The 17,461-nt window shown below is 37.3% G+C and overlaps 1 protein-coding gene across 9 annotated transcripts in view; it reads right to left on the bottom strand.

Annotated features, from left to right (window-relative positions):
* Nucleotides 1-264: 264 nt before the first annotated feature.
* Tenm1 (teneurin transmembrane protein 1) overlaps nucleotides 265-17,461 on the bottom strand; it is an 875,459-nt gene continuing 858,262 nt past the window's right edge. For 6 of the 9 annotated variants that reach the window (XM_070039761.1, XM_070039760.1, XM_070039764.1 and 3 more), the window contains 6 exons: nucleotides 11,076-11,372; nucleotides 8,177-8,227; nucleotides 5,294-5,681; nucleotides 3,284-4,504; nucleotides 2,578-2,720; nucleotides 265-1,072 (listed from right to left, as the gene is read on the bottom strand). In XM_070039761.1, the coding sequence (XP_069895862.1) occupies nucleotides 314-1,072; nucleotides 2,578-2,720; nucleotides 3,284-4,504; nucleotides 5,294-5,681; nucleotides 8,177-8,227; nucleotides 11,076-11,372 (2,859 nt within the window). In that variant the 3' untranslated portion in view covers nucleotides 265-313. The remainder of the gene's footprint in view (nucleotides 1,073-2,577; nucleotides 2,721-3,283; nucleotides 4,505-5,293; nucleotides 5,682-8,176; nucleotides 8,228-11,075; nucleotides 11,373-17,461) is intronic. The other 3 variants (XM_070039765.1, XM_070039766.1, XM_070039769.1) reach the window with 2 other exon arrangements.

The raw sequence follows: 17,461 nt of genomic DNA, 5'->3' as shown, positions 1-17,461 counted from the left end.
TGTATAGTTGAACATATGCATGGCTTGACAAATTTAATGTGGTGCTTCCAGAAAACATTGTTTAGCTGTTGGAGTTCAGCTTGTGTTCTTTTGAATACTGCCACACAAGAACTAAAAATCTCTGTCATTTCTTAAAGAGTTTAAACAAACAATATTAAAATACCATCTTCCGTCACATTGAAAGGCAGTTGGATATGTTTTTCCTCCATATTTACATTTACAGAGTTCTGATCTAGAAAACCAATACAACAAACCATTTCATGTTTTTAAAAACAGGCAGTCTTTGGTGACGCAAAGGCAGAGATTTTTTTTGTTACCTCCTGCCTATTTCGCTCTGTCTCATAAAGTGAATATTGTTGGCACTGTCAGAAAGTTCTAAATACTGCTCAACAGACAACACAAAGTATCCATCATAACCTGGTACCCTTCCAGTGCTCAAAAGCTGCTGCTTTTCCCCCTCTGTCCATGCCCGAATCCCCTCCTCCCCTTCTTGCAGCCTTCTCTGTTCCTTAGTCCAGGCCTGGGCCACAGCACGTTGTCTGGCAATCTCCAACACGTGATTCTTTTCCTCTTCGACAGTCGTCCCATAACGGATGTTGAAACATAGGGCTCCATGCTGCAGCTGAATATCTGCAAACCGTCTAGTCCTTCCATTCAACACGGAAGTCATCTGGGACACAGTTACATTGACGCCATTCTCCAAGATCCGCCTCCCCCCAGTGTTCCCGATGAGCACTAGGTCTTCCTCTAGAGACCCAAGCTTAATGAAGTAGTGAGTGTCCCTCCCCTCTATGGTAAAATGCAGGTTTTCCAGGTAATGGGCATTATTGAGAATGGCAGCAAGCCGCCTGCTATCTTCATTGGCTACTCCTATAATGTCAGCTGTTACTATGCCATCCTTGATGGCAAATTTAATACCTTTTCCAAAGACAGAAGGGACAGCAGCAAACCTTGGTTGCTTCCCTCCTTCAAGGCACCGCCCTTCATTGTATCGGGGAGTCATAGGAAGTTGATCCAAAGAAATGAAATTCCGCAACTGTTTCTGGAGCTCACACTGAATGCCCAGGATGGTCTAGGAAAAGAAAGCACAAGACAGATGCAATACACAGTTAAACATGTTCTATGCACAGGGGGTGGCAAGGTTGTTTTCTTCTCTCTTTAATTTTCCCAGGAGGAATTAAAACAAAACAAAACAAAACAAGCCAAGTCTTGAATCTCTTTTTCAAATTTGGGAAAAGGATAGCCCGTGACTGTTTACCTAGCATTCTTTTATCTTGGTAAGAAAATAGGTTCAGAATTGACACAGGATTTCAGAACTACAAGGCTGCTCTCAAACCAAGAATTTTTTTTTTTACTTTGTGCCAGTCCTGGGACTTGAACTCAAGGCATAAGTGCGGTCCCTGAATTTTTTTTAACAACTCTACTTCCACCATTTTTAGTAGTTTGTTGGAGATAAGAATCTCACAGACCTTTAAGAGTCTCACAGAACTTTCTGTGCAGGCTGGTTTCAAATCATGATCCTCAGATCTCAGCTTCCTGAGTAGCTAGGAATACAGGTGTGTACCATGAGCTCCTGACACCCAGATGCTTTATTTTTATTAACTGATATTAGATGTTATTATTTCATATATAGTAACACATTAGGCACAGTGAGGTATAAAAAGACATAAGGCATAGTTCTTGCTTTTAACTGCTTATGACTGTACTAATGGATATGGGAAAATTACAAGCCATTCATTGATCTTTTTGTGTGTACTTGAACAAAATCTTTTCGTTTGGGCTATTTTCAACCATACCATGCTAAGAAATAAAGACTAATAAACTTCCAAATATCCCACAATTGCCAACATTCAGAACATATTTTTTAAAAAGGATTTTTAATTTCAAAAACACACATATGTAATTTACAAAGCAGGATAAGAGTACAGCATGGACATGAAATTTCCTTTCTCTTATAACTTTTTGACATAAATTTCAAATCCTACCCAAATTTCAACTTTAGTTTTTTGAAACCACTTTTTGCATACATAGATCTTCTTAGCTTTTCTTATTTCTAGTGTACCTGACACTCTTGATGAGATCATCTGCTTTCTTGAATGTTTTCATATTTCTCTTTTTTTCCAGAAATTTTTTCCTTATAGTATTTGATATCATGGTTTGTTGTTTGCCTACTTTGTGATTATCAGAGTAATCTTATTCAGTCATTCTCATGCTCTTAAGGTATCATCCTCCATGCTACTTGACCATTGAAACTCATATTTTTCAGGTCTTTCTGTAACATTTTCCTCTCTATAGAATCCATTATTACCATTGGTAATAAGATCATTTCCAAAATTTAAAAAGTTCAGTTCTCTCTTGTTTATCATGCAGCAGTCATCAAGTAACCTCATGTTCTTTCCTTTTCTTAAAGCACAAATTTCTACAGGGAGGTTTCCTTCCTCATGAATCATGTATATTTCAAAGAATATCCAAAAGTCTCAATAAATCAATGAGCAAACATATGTAAAGAATATTTCATAATGTTAAATGCTCTTCTTCTTTTTCAGCTATATAGGGTACTCAAACTTTTTGACTAACCTTTCCAGGATCCCATTCTTGAGTTTTTGTCTGAAGCTGGAGAAGCTCATAAGTTAATTCCAAGTTTTCTAATTCTGGTTTGGGAAATCCAGGTAGCACATTGTGCAACTGGAAACCAAACAACTCCAACCAACTTCCAATGTCTGTAAGACACAAATTTAAAAGAAAAAAATTGAAAAGAATCCCATACAAAATTGAAAGCTGCTTTCCCTTTAGCATGTGTAGACAATGGGAAGGTGGAGATATACCCCCACACATCAGTATTATTCACTGTAAAACTCATGTTCTTCATACTGCAGGGAAACCTTTGGACTCATGGATAATGAGAGATATAGGCTCAGTATACCTCACTGAAACATCTAATGAGGTAGTGATTCTAATACTACATGGATTGTGATGCTCAATTTATTTCACATAACCTAATTCTGATTTTTCCTTTTGTGAAATGAGATCCATAAGTGTATACAAAAGAAATACCGAGACAGAAATAGCTAAAAAGGAAGACAAAAAATGTACCAGGGTGTAAAAGCATCACATTTCACTGTACCCTCTGTTCACTCTAGAAACAAAGGAAGATAGTGAATGCAAGCAAACTTGTGGGCCAACTGGCAGGAAGAGGAAACATATTTACAAAGGCATCAAGATAATGTGATAAAATAAACAGCACTCAGCTGATGTTTAGCTTCATTTTATAGTGTATAAATACCTGTGGTATACTTTGCAACATCTTGAATTTTTCCCACGGGGTAATTATTTTCAAAGGAGTAGAGGTTGAATGGTTTAGGAAGGAGGTTCAACTGTTTCCATATATGGTGATTGGGTGTTGTCCATCTACCAGCAATAACATCATAATCCCTTTGCCCCAGGTGCACTAATTTAGTAAGGAAATCATAGAGTCCTCCATGAAAACCAATGATGACCTGAAAGTCAGGGTAAGTGTCATGATAGATATCTCCATATGGTGTATACAAAATCTCTTTTATGACCTGACCTCGGCTGCTGAAGACAGCTAGTGGGGTACCTGTATTATCACAGGCTACATAATATTCTTCACCACTGCTTAATTCCATGGCAATAAGGTGACCTTGGAGATCATAATACAGAGATGTAATCTCAGAGCTTGTATGGTTGTACAGATGAGTAACTCTTATGGGATTGGCAAGGTCTGCATAAAAGAATTGGAGGTGCTGGCCAAGGCTGGACTTGCTGGCAACACGTCGCCCAAGCCCATCATAATAATACTGCACAGTCCAGCCAGACACCTTATTATAGGCTTTCTGCAGCAGACCATTAGAATTATATTCAAATATGTCATTTCCCCTTTGCCTCAGAAAGCCATCTTCGTCCATTTTATACTGAATTTCTCCTAGTCTGGTGATGCGGTCTCGGAGGTCATATCGGAGAGGAGTTAGGCGAGCACTATTGCCATGGCTCAAAAGGTTGATATTTCCATTGAGATCATAACTGTAACGCCACTGAGTTTTGTCATTTACAGAAACAGTTTGAAGTTGCCCATCAGCATCATATTCATAGAAATATCTTGTTATATTGGCATCTACTCCTACCCTTATATCACATATTACCATACGGCCCATATGATCGTATTGAATAGTCATCCAGTAGGCAATCGCCTTTAAGATTTCATACTGGACTTCAATGACTTGTCCATTGGCACTGAAGATCTTTGTGTGCTTCATCACTGTGGTAGTTATGACCTGATTGAGATCATAATTAATTACACTGAATTTTCCAAACTGCTCTGTTCTACCAGAGACATCGACATATCGGTATAGATCTATGGGCAAAGGGGTTTCATTGATAACAGCTTGCATGCTGGTGACACGGAAGTTGTTGTAGCTGTAGTCAAACCGTGCATTCACAAGACCTTCTTCACTGAATCTGAAAATCTGTCGTCCAATAAGAGGTCCTGTAGTAAATCAAAATAAAAATCATGAGGGAAAAAGCCAGGTGCTACATATGGAATAATCTGAAAGCTCTAATGTTATTGTATTATTGATACCTTTAACATTCACAATAAGGTATTATAGATTAGCCTCTGATGTCTTACACCAGAAATACATGTTCTTATAGTGCTAATCGCCAAATACAGAAAAAAATTAAATAGAATAATTCTAGAATGATCTAATTATATAAACTATAAAAGTAATAGCCCATCAAGTAGCATGAGATGATGAAATTGATATTATGAGCAGGCTCTCTTGGTAGAATCATTGACCAAAATGCTTTCATATCATGCTATCAACTCAGAGGGTAGTGTTTTCACAACATCCAGCATTAAAGTAACTCAATTTGGGCATGTTATAAACCCCCCAAATGACATAGACTCTATCGTTCTAAGTGTTGTCATCAGTTCAGTCTTACAGAGGTTACATAGGGCTTGAGCTAGTTTTAGAGATTGATATCTTATAACTGCATCTGTGGGGAAAGGAGTAAGAACACTCTGAGCAGGTATTAGATTGCAGCATTCTTGAGAATTGAGAGAAAGACAAATGAATGTTTCAAAAGAATTAAGTTTCAGGTGGATGATGATGATTATAACATGTTTTAAATTTTCAATGAAAGCTAATTTGACCAAAAAGCAAAATCTTCTACGTTAAATATAGGTCATAGGTTAGCATGTATCTTTCTGAACATAAAAATCTTCTAAAAGAGAATATGATTTCGATAAACACATCGATATCCTTTCATCACAAACCTGTTTGCCGGTATCTAATTGTGCAGATGAATCCATCATGCATCAGGTGTATTGTCTTAATCACTCCAGAAGACTCTTCATATGTCAGTGTGACCTGAGTGGTATCATAAAGAATCTCTGAAAGCCTTGCTTGCTTTGTGTACTTATATAAAACTCTGCGCCCTGTCCCCAGATGTAGAGTCTGTAGCAGTCGTCCATCTCTACTGTAGTCTTGGATGAAAGAGGTGCTACTGTCTGGTGGAGTGTAGATATTCCGATAGTATCCCACTGAAAGCATGGTTTGTAAGCTGTGGCGCACCATGCTAGGCATGGTGACTGAAAGCAGGCAATCTGATTGATCATACTCAAAGATGTAACGCCGCTGGCTATGCAAGAGAAGCATAACAGACTGAAACAAGACAAAGGCAAAAATACCATAAGTCCTTCTACAGTTGAGCAGATTAAAGTAAATATACATTCATCTATTCAACATAAATTTATGGGCCCAACTGTGGCAGACCCTTGAGTATACAGTAATATACAATAACTGTTCTGTATTCATGCAACTTACAGTTTAAAAGAGGAGAAAGACAACTAAACAAATTATACCATAACAATAAATAGGCTTTTGTTTAGCAGTACAAGGGTTTGAATTCAGGGCCTTATGCTTGCTGGGCTGGTGCTCTACCATTTGAGCCAAGATACCAGTCCTGGTTTTCATTGGTTAATATTTGAGATAGAAGCTCATTCCCACCTGAGTATGCTCCTACACTGCAATTTTCCTACTTTAGGATCCTTGTCTTTTCTGGGATGACAGGCATGTACCATTTTTCCACTGAGATGAAATCTCATGGACTTTTCAACCTTGGCTACCCTAGAATCAGTCTCAGCCTCCAGAGTATTTTGAGAAAACAGGTGCATGCCTCAGTGGAGAAGGGAGCTTACACACTAACCAGGATTATTTCTAACCAGGATTAATTCAAACCATAATCCTCCCAATCTTACCTTCCTAGTTAGTTCTTTCATTTTCACCAGTAATAAGAAGAACCAGAGGTGAGTGCACAATCCTGTCAATTTTTCACCTGTGAATAACCCGCAGCTTGCTACAGTCTGCAGTTACATTATTGTGACCTCTGAAAACCTTTCTGAACAAAAAGCACAAGACCACTGGTTGTTGGTGGTTCACACCTGTAGTCCTAACTACTCAGGAATCTGAGATCTGAGGATTGTGGTTTGAATCCAGCCCGGACAGGACACGTAAGTCCATATTTTTTGTTGTTGGTGATCACGGGGCTTGAACTTGAGATTCTTATCTCCAGTTAACCACCAAAAAGCCAGAAGTGGAGCTGTAGCTGAGGTTTTAGAGCACTAGCCTAGAGCAAGAACCCAAAAGCCAGAAGTAGAGCTGTAGCTGAAGTGTTAAAGCACTAGCCTAGAGCAAGAAAGATCAGGGACAGTTCCCAGGCCCTGAGTTAAAGCTCTAGGACTTGTGTGTGTGTGCCCATAAGACTTTGGAAATCCTGTTTTGTGCCTTTGGATATGGATGCAGGAACTGATTTTCCTGAACAAGGTAGAACTCAATAACACCAGCAGAGAATTTTCCTATGACTGGGACAGGAAGTGGGAGGGGGTGAGGTGGGGTAAGGTGTGGCAGAGTGACTTTATAAAAGAATTGGTGGAAAATGAGTTTGCATTACCTCTGGGCTGAAAATCAGATTTTCCAGCTCTTTTTCATTCTGTTCTGTCAAGTTGTCATGAAAAAATGACATCTGTCACTGTCACTTTTGACTTGAGCCAGGGACAATTACCAATTACCCTCCATCACCCCCCATTATCTAGTTCCATCCTGCTTCAGCCAAGACTTTTTTTATATTGCATTATCATATTCTTCCTACTGCACTCATATTCCAGCTTGCACTAACTGCTGCCTGAATCTTGCTCCTGGATGGTGACAATTGATGTTGACTTGTCTTAGAAGGTCGTGGGTATGTTTTAAAGCTTTACTACTTTAAAGCTCTCTGTCAATAGCAAGAATGTGGATAATGTGATGACAAATCTCATGAATGTAGCCTTGTGTTTCTGGAATAGCATTTAGCTCTATTTGTCTGCCTTTTCACTCTGGGAGGTCATTGTTATTAGTTTGTTCAACAACAATGCTTATGAAACAATCAAGTGACCACAGTGTTCAGGCAGGATTATAAAGCCATTTCTTATTAGCTCAATAATAGAATGTGAAGATTTTATTATTTTCATTGACCCTACTATTTAATTGATCACAGCAGTGATCTTCGCAAAGAAAAAAGAACAGTCATGACCATGTATTTAGTTGAACAAGAAATTTCTATTGTTCATTTCTAGAGTAGAAACATGAAAATGCACAGCATACAATGAATGGCCACCAGGTGGCAGCGTGAGGCCACTGGTAAGCTAAAGACTGCACTCTGTCTCTGTAGGCATCCTTTGAAAAATTCCAGCCCCAAATAGGTAATTTCATGCAAATGTGTAAGACTAAAGCATCTTATTAAATGATTATAAAATACATTTAAATGTATTAAAAATGAAGTTAATAAGAATGATTTTAGGGAACTGAAAGATTTACATTTACTGTAATATAAAATTTTAGCTTCAAAATATAATTAACTCAGAAGTGTCATAAATTAAGGCAGAGGATTAATGGGCACACAGAGAAAATTTAAGAAACAATAATTGATTTTTTAATAGAGAAGAGATCATTTAAGCAACAAGAGCCATTACCTAAATAATTATTTTTCTCCAAATGGCTATAAACCATTGCACACTAACACGATATATATAATTTTTATTTACTCCATGGGAAGTCAAGCAACTTTACAGAGTAATGTTACATGTATGTGAGGGTAAGTTTTTAAGTTTGTAAATTCTTACTTTAAGACATACTGCAAGGACCGGCCTCTGTGTCCTTGCTGTGCTCTTGTCCTAGGGAAAGAATGAGCCAGCAAAGTTCATATTACTAAACAAACAATGGGAAATGAGAAAGAACACAAAGTGTCCCAAAATGCCATCAAGTCCCTGAAAAACTTACGTGCAATTTCAGACACCTTTCCTTCCTTTTCAAAAACACTTTGCTTTGCTTTCTTTCGTCTTTCCTCTCTTCCTTTTGTTCTTTCCTGTTTTGTGTACTTTCAAGTGGCAATAAGTGCCAGCTAAACACTTCATTTCTCTACCTTGCTGCTTTATATTAACTTATTTAATTGAATCACCACCTCCATTCAGTGAATTAGTTATTATCATGGGTGATAATAATATTATTAAAATCAATTTCTTGATAAATTGGTTTTAGAAAGTAAGGAACCATTCTATAATTAAATATTTTGTAGATTCTTAGTTTTGCATAATAGGATTGCTTAAATAAGGGACTACTTTTCTAATTAGAGAACAAATTTAACATGAAATAAAAAACAAAAGTCAACTAAAAGGCTAAATGATTTGGCTTGTTCCAGTGATCACTAAACTAGTTTTTGGAAATCCCTGTTTTTTTTCCTGATGTATTGTTCTATGTCAATAACGCAATAGGGTAAATTTCTGTCCAATGTAGACATTAGTCTCACAAATTTTTTGTTCTGATTTTTCTTCCCCGTGCCCCTTTTTAATTGTTATTATAAAGGTGATATATGAGTCAGGTAAAGAGTACATTTCCTTTTGGAATGTCACCCCTTCCCTTGCTCTTTCCTACTTTCCCCCAACTTTTCTTTGTTCTTTCTTTTTAAAAAATGTTATTGTCAATGTGATGTTACAGAGGGGTTACCGTTACATAAGTAAGGTAGTGAGTACATTTCTTGTTGAACTTGTTAGCCCCACCCAGGTGTAGTCCATGCTGGTCTCTAAACTGGTGAAATTCCTGCCTTTTGCCTCCTAGCTGATTACTGGTGTGTACCATCAAGGCTGACTTAGACAGGGTGTTCATATGTTGTCCAGGGAATCTTCAGACTCTAGATACTCATCCCTCCATTTCCTGAGTACTGAGATTATAGATGTGTACAACTACTCCTGTATGTATGTATGTATGTATGTATGTGTGTATGTATGTATGCATATATATATTTATTTGGTGTATGTGTGTTTAAAAAGAAGTATCACCCATTGTTTCCATAGCAAAAATAATTCATGTAATATTTGTTTCAGATGGTCTTTTTTCCTCAGGAAAGAGAAATAATCTTCTCATTGGTGTCACATTCAGTTCTGAAAAACTAATGAAGCCAGCTCTGAAGGAGTGACATCTGTTTTTCATAGAAAGACTGTCAATATATGCTTGAAGAAATATTTTGCCTATGTATATACACTAACAATGTTTGGATTCAACTAATTTTTTTAAAAGTTTGACATTTTATAGATATTAGTCATAGAATCTTGTCAGTCATTCTTGTTATAGAAATTCAAATGAAGAAAGACATGGTCTGTAAGACTGCATTTTTCTTAGTATATGAGACAAATTATGGATTCTATAAATTTCTTCAGAAATTAAGAACATTGGGTGGATTAGAAAAGTACTCCCTACTTTATCTCCTGAGTTAACTCAGTGTTATTTCCTAGCTATTTCTAGCTTGGTATGTTTTCCAGCAATTGACTATGAGAACTAAGAAAACAGTTTTTATCACTGACTTACTAATATTTTTTGCCAGTCCTGCACCTTGACCTTAGGGTCTGTGCAATGTCCCTGAGTTTTTTTTTTCTCAAGGCTAGTACTCTACCACTTGAGCCACAGCTCCATTTCTGGTTTTCTGGTAGTTAATTGGAGATAAGAGTCTTACAGAATTTGCTGCCCAGTCTGGCTTTGAGGCATGAGCTTCACATCTCAACCTCCAGAATAGCTAGGATGAAAGGCAAATGCCACCAGTACCTGGCAAACTTAAAAAAATGTTTGAGGGTTGTATCAAAAGGTTTGGCATCATTTAGCACAAATTGTGACATTTTGTCATGTAAGCTGTGAGTTTTCTAAGAACTTCTGTAAGTTCTATTGAACTCATTTACCCTTGAACACTCTAGGGAAAAAAATCTTTTGTAAATTTCTCAGGAATTGATTCAGGACGAAAAAGTTCAATTGAGTTGAATGGTTAAAGTTGGGAAACATGAGGTATCATCTTAGGAGATCAGATAGAGATGGCAGACAGAGACTGATTGCTCATACTGATCTGACCAGAGACCATTTTGCTGTGTGGGGGCTGAGGCCTCACAAATAAATATTTCATGAGGTGGGATTAGTGTTCTTTTTTTTTCTTTTTAAACTAGAGAGAGGCTGCAAGCTCCTATTATGGATGCTACTGGAGACACATGACACACTAACGTCTATTTCCAATGAGGCCTCCCTGCTATCATGGCCTGAAACTGCTTCCTTCTGAAAATTAGTTCTCCAATGTGTACAAGTAAACTTTCAATGACTATGCTAACAAAATTAGCATACCTTATGCTTTGCATGAGAGGCCCTTTACCAGAGTGGAGGTATATTAATACACAGCTTTATGATTTTCTAGCTATTTCCCCTCTGTATGAGCTTTCATATTAAAGCTCCTTTTTTTCAAGAGCATGAACAAATACACTCCAATGAGAAGAGAGTTAACCAATTATCCACACTTCCATTTAAACGAGTACTTGGGAGAGAGTGGGAACTGGGCAAACTTCAACTGGAAACAGTTGAAGAAGCTCACCATGTTTGTTGTTACTTGTACAGAAAAAGTAAGAACAAGCTTTTCTTCCTGCAGTCCTCACCAAGTGAAGGGTAATTGTGTACACTTTTAGTATTCTCATCTGTTCCCACTCATGGACTTACCTTTTCTAAGTAGGTATAGCTCCAAATTTTCCCATCAGCCCATGTTCTTGAAATTATTTTTCCACTCTGGTCATATTCCATTTTTTCATTCCATGTTCCTCTTTGAATAAATGTAACCAATCCCGAAGGTGAGTATGTGATGTTCACTTCATTATATCTGCTTACAGGAGACCATAAAATAGGTCGTCCTGTTTGATCATACAGAATCCTCAAGGTGAATTTGCGATGGTCATCATATATCTTCCCTGTACGAGTTATATGATCAAAGTCTATGGAGAGTAGATTTCTGTTATGTGCCTACAAAAAGAGACATAACATACATTTTAAGTGCTGCTTTGACTTTTTTTTTGGCCCGGTCGTGGGGCCTGAACTCTGGGCCTGGGCACTGTCCCTCAGCTCTTCAGCTCAAGGCTAGCACTCTACCACTTGAGCCACAGCGCCACTTCTGGCTTTTTTCTTTTTGCTTATGTGGTGCTGAGGAATCGAACCCAGGGCCTCATGCATGCAAGGCAAGCGCTCTACCACTGAGCCACCTTCCCAACCCTTGATTTTTTATTTAAGACATCTACTATCATGAAGCTTTTCTTGATTTGCCAGAGATAAACTCTCTATTATTTCAGAATCCTAATGGCTTCAAATACTTCAGATATCAGTTTTCTTTCTTTCTTTTCTTTCTCCTTCCTTCCTTCTTTCCTTCCTTCCTTCCTTTCTTTTTTTGTTCGTTGTGGGGCATGAACTCTGGGCCTGGGGCTGTCCCTGAGGACTTCAGCTCCAGGTTAGCCCTCTATCACTTGAGCCACAGTGCCACTTCTGCTTTTCTGGTGGTTTATTGGAGATAAGAGTCTCACTGACTCTCTTGCCTGGGCTGGCTCTGAACCCCGATCCTCAGATCTCAGCCTCCTGAGTAGCTAGGATTACAGGTGTGAGCCACTGGCACCTGGCCCAGTTATCTTTATTTCCTTACCATGGTGTATACTCTTGGAGGGCCAAGGCTATGGACACATTATCTGGCATCTTCCTTACCTTCAATATGTGTTTGGCAATTATTTCTTCCTCAGCTAAAGACTCAGATGAACTACCATAATTTTCAATATTTCTATGATCTTATTTTATGTGAGTCAGATACCTTGTAAAGGGTGGGGCTTCCAGATTTGCTTCTCCCTTTTTAATAATCAAGTGATTGGAACATAGAATGGTGAATTAGTAGCAGCATTAGAAATCAACGAAAAAAGAGCAGCTCAGTGAGCCTGCTCTAGTTTATATGGAGATTTTGCTACTTTGACTCCATGGTTCTGCTCGTCTTGCATTTCACACTCATCAAAGGGAAATGTGGATTTTCTATGGATGGAATGCCTCTCAACAATATTTCCATAGAAGGCAACAGGTAAACATGGCTGGCGTTGATTGGTCTTTTAGCATATGCAAGGATGGCACCACTAACTGCTTAAAGCATGTAGTTATATTTGGATTCTGAGTTTAGAAACAATAGTTTGGCTTGGTTCTGGTTAGGCTTCACCTATTTCACAACAGCATCCCTCTGGGTCTTTTGCTATTGACCCACCCAGAGGTCAAGGGACTTTGAATTGGATTCTGTGAAAGACAGCACGTCTTATGCTTGTCAAACACATCTGTGCTTGGTTCTGATAGAATTCAACTAAGTCCACATGAGAAAAGTAAATAGCCAAAAGAATAAAAAGTAAATAAAATTAAGCAAAAAAAGAGAGAGAGAGAGAAAGACTGCATTTCCAAAGCAACGGGAACACTGACTTGATTGTCTCCAATTTTCAGCATAGTAATGTCAGTGCTTGGCAGACCGCACAGTAACTTCTCTGATGGCTTTCTTATTACAACATAACAACTCTGAGAAAACACAATACTCAAACAGTTTTCTTGTGTTCTAGAAAAAAAAAAAGGTTTCTTGATTTTAATCATTAAGGGATTTCAGTCCCTTTTGGTCATTGTGCTGAAGAAGGCTCTGTGGAAAAGAGAGAGGTAGGTAGACGGCCTCAAAGGGCTTCTAAAACTTGTTTATTTTAGTTAGCTTTGTTCCTGTAAAGTTGAGTTTGAGTAGGTCTTTTTTTATCTTTTTTTTTTTTACTTTGAAACAGTTTGATACCAAAAAAATTGCAACCATGTTAGTTACTAGGTACTCTTCATCTATCTCTCTAGTCAGACTTTGGATTCGAGTTGAAAGAGTCTAAGCATATTTGCCAGAAACAAAGGAAAGAATGAAAAGGGAGAGACTCTGAGAAATGTTAAGATCTAGTTGCTTGTCTATGTACCAGTCATTTCTTGTACCTCGGCTTCAGTTTTCCTATATATGATGTTACTACTTAATGCTACAGAGTGTTGTTGATATTTGTGAGATTACTAAGTAAACTGTGAAACAATATTGGTAGTTACTATTTTTACTATAATGACAACTCTTCTCATTTTCTGTAGACCTATGATACACCTATGTGTCAAATTCCAACGTGGTTTTAGTTTAGTGTGTTAGATTTAGTTCTATAAGCATTGTTGACATGATCCCAAACAGAATGTTAAATATCTGGTTAATGAGGCAGGAAGAAATCCATTCACTCATTATCTATGTTAATTTTTAACTTTTGTGGTCAAAAATCCCTTTAAAGACCTGGAAATTATATACTCTGTCCTCAGAAAAATGCACATACATAAACATTTTTGGCTTTAATCCCAGGCAACCTCTGAACTGTGCTGAAACTCAAACACGAAACTTCTAGAGGTTCTCAGGGATCAAAGTTCAAAATCCTGATTGGAAAGATTTTTTTATCTGATGACTGCAAAGCCAACATTGTCAATACAAGATTCTGGACTTTCGATGCTCAGTAATCTTGTACATTTTAATTTCTGGGGGCTGGAAAGGTGGCTCAGTGGTAGAGTGCTTGCCTCACATGCATGAGGCCCTGGGTTTGATTTCTCAGGACCACATAAGCAGAAAAAAGCTGGAAGTGGGTCTGTGGCTCAAGTGGTAGAGCGCTAGCCTTGAGCTGAAGAGCTGGGGAACAGCACCCAGGCCCAGAGTTCAGGCCCCAAAATTGATGAAAAAAAAATAATTTCCTTCACCTCTTCTCCTTGTTTAAAAGGTGGTTATCACTTTTTACTGAATAAGAATTGGGAAACAAAAAATGTACAAAACTAATCATTCTTGGTAATTGTACATTCCACTGAGCATTAGTGTCAGCAATTTAATAAACTTTTTTTCATCACATTAATCTTACACTTTTTGTCATGATCTTTTTTTCCTATTTTGTTTTTAATTTTTTTTATTATATTTATATATTTTATTTTAAAGATACTGTACAGAGGGGGAACAGTGCATGAACAAGGTGATGACTCCATTTCCCATCAAGTATTGTTACCCCCTCCTTTGTTTTTCCCCTACCATCCCTTTCCTCCCACCTCTCCAACTATTCCCTCCCCCTCCCTCCTGCAAAGTTGTAAAGTTAGTGTTCAGCATAGTGTCTGGTACATCTCATTGTTACAATGAGTCAACCTGTATCCTTAGTTCAACATTTTATTATTTCTGTCCCCTCTCTAAATTAGAAAAATGTATATACAAGATGCAGGACACTGGAATTAAATACAGTGACAACAGGGGGAAGAACATACAAAGAAACAAAAAAAATCACATAATACGTTGTAAGTACATTAAAAAAAAACAGCAAGAAAGATAAAATCTCTTTTGTCCCTATCTTGGGGTTCATTTTGCGTAGCCTCAACTTATGTGGGTCATATGTACATAGCTTTTAACCTCTTCTGCTTGTCCAGGACATATACTCGTTATTGAAGATAAGGGAAACCATAGGACCTATTTTTTGGAGGGTCTGGCTTACTTCACTTAATATAATTTTTTCCAAGTCTCCATTTCTTAACAAATGGGGTGGTGTCATTCTTTGTGATGGAGCCATAGAATTCCATTATATATTATAATATATAATATATGTACATATTATTCATACATATTATGCATATATATATATATATATATATATATATATATATATATATATATATATATATATATGCTCCACATTTTCTTGATCCTGTCATGATATTTTTAAAAACTTAAGAAATTTTTTTTTGTTAGTCCTGGGGCTTGAAATCAAGGCGTAGGTGCTGTGCCTGAGCTTCTTTGTGCTCAAGGCTAGTGTCCTACACTTTGATCCTCAGCACTACTTCTGGCTTTTCTGAGTAGTTTACTGGAGATAAGAGTCTCATGCAGACTTTGCTGTCGGGGCTGGCTTTGAACTGTGATTCTTAGATCTCAGCCTCCCGAGCAGCTAGGATTACAGGCCTGAACCACTGGTGCCAGCTTTTCATAATCTTTGTTCATACATTTAAATCACACAATTAGGATTGTACTAAAAGTTACAATATTCTACATTTTCTGTTAGGTTTATACTCAGTATTCATGTTATTAGACTAGAAGATATACATTTATCCATTTGCACATGGAAAGTTCATGTTTTCCATTTTTCTTTCATATCTCTTGTTTTGTGGAACATATTTATAAATAAATATTTCCCTAATACAGAATTTTATGGGTGAAAATACTGCATCTATGAGACTCCTGATGTAATTTGAAGGATTATTTCATTGTGCACTAAGACTGTAAAAATTCATATTCCCATTAACTAGGAATAGAAGAGCCCTTTCATTATATCTTTACCAGCACTGTTAGTAAACGTTTCCTGATTTGAGAGTGGGATAAAAGCATGCTACTGTGATTTAAGTTTTTATTTATTTGATTTTTTAATATGCTTGAATTCTTTTTAATGTTGGCCACAAGTACACTTTCCATGAATTGCATGCTCATAGTATCTGCCCATGTTTCTATAGAAAAGTATCATTTATTTTTAATTAATTATTTTTAATGTTATTATTAAGGAGTTGTACAAAAGGGTTATGTTACAATTCCTTGTCAGATAATGCGTACAGTTCTTCTTGAACAGTGTCACCTCTTCCTTTGTTTTCCCCCATTTCCTTCTCACATCCCTGACAAGTTGCATAGTTCATTTTTAGCATAGTGTATGTTGAATACTATGACAACATTTGCTCACTGTTCCTCCTCACTTGGCTTTCTAGGCCACTTTTGATTTCAGATTCTCAGCCAACTGGCACTAATGATATTTGCCCCTAATTTTGAACTTCTGCTACCTATCTATATCTATATATCTGTATGTATGACCTAGTAAATGTTGCATGACATGAATTCTATCCAAGAGACTAGTGATTAGATACTCAAGTTATTTGGAGAAAGTACTGTTAGTTTCAGAGGTGGATTTAATTCAGGACATAGAGCCACAGATAGAAAACCATGACTTTTTAAGGCGTCTGTAGCAAATGTGTTTAGTGGTGTATTGAATAAATATACAGTAACCTGCTGTGATCACCTAAAATGCAATAGCAAAGGATATATTTCCTGTCTTTTGATACTCGGGGCTTGGAGGCCTACAGAAAACCAGGTGTTTTTGCTTCAACTACCTTTCCTGTGGTTTTATAGTTGTGGATCTCCAACTGTAATACTGTTCATTTACAACAGCTGTAAAATATCCATGTACTCCGAAAGATGGTTGTAACTGTTACAATTTATATTCTAATGATAGTTAAAGAGCCAAAATAGCAAGTGATTTCTAATTCAACTAAATTTGTGGTTTTATTTGTCTGATAGATTAAGTTTACTACTCAAGAACACATTTCTTAATAAAGTCATTATAGCTACATAAGCAGTGATCACTGTTAAAATCCACTAAGAAAAAGCAGAGAAAGACTCTGCCTAATATTCTTTGTTATGATGTGTCCAAAGGTGTTCTCTGGTTCAGAATAATGCATGTTGATGCACTGGTGTTGCTGACATACTCATTTAAACTCAGATTGAGAAGTCATTGTTAAAATTCATCAAAGGTTCAGAGAGGATGAAGGAATGAGAGGTGCTGTAGCTTTCTTCCTAACTCATATGCCCATGGAAACTACATGTAGGAAGCCTGGAGAGATGAATGTTTTTCCTGGGAAGTCTGCCCAACCTCTGTGCAAAGGGGTTATGTTCAGCCAGTTTCTATGGCAGATACCAGAGCTAGACTGAATGCCATGGTTGGCTGGCTCAGGTCTGTAGCAAGGTTAAGAATGCTCTGTTTTTATATCTGTGCTTGTTTTTCTGAAAGACAATAGCCCTTGTCTTAATTATTGACCAACAGTACTTATTTCTAGTCTTGCTCTAAACAGTCTATACTAAACTTTCCCCTGGAAAAGAGGGGAAAGGAAAAAGAATTGAAATGTTAATATTGCCCTAAGTGAAAAAGGGTCTCTTTCTGGAATAACTGACATTAAGACCTTTGAGTTGGGCAACTGGTCAGTTGTATGTTGTG

Source organism: Dipodomys merriami, unplaced genomic scaffold, assembly GCF_024711535.1.
Source record: "Dipodomys merriami isolate MVZ:Mamm:240054 unplaced genomic scaffold, mDipMer1.0.p SCAF_3, whole genome shotgun sequence".
NCBI lineage: Eukaryota > Metazoa > Chordata > Mammalia > Rodentia > Heteromyidae > Dipodomys > Dipodomys merriami.
The sequence above is the reverse complement of the archived record's forward strand: the minus strand, read 5'-3'. Positions and strand labels throughout refer to the sequence as shown.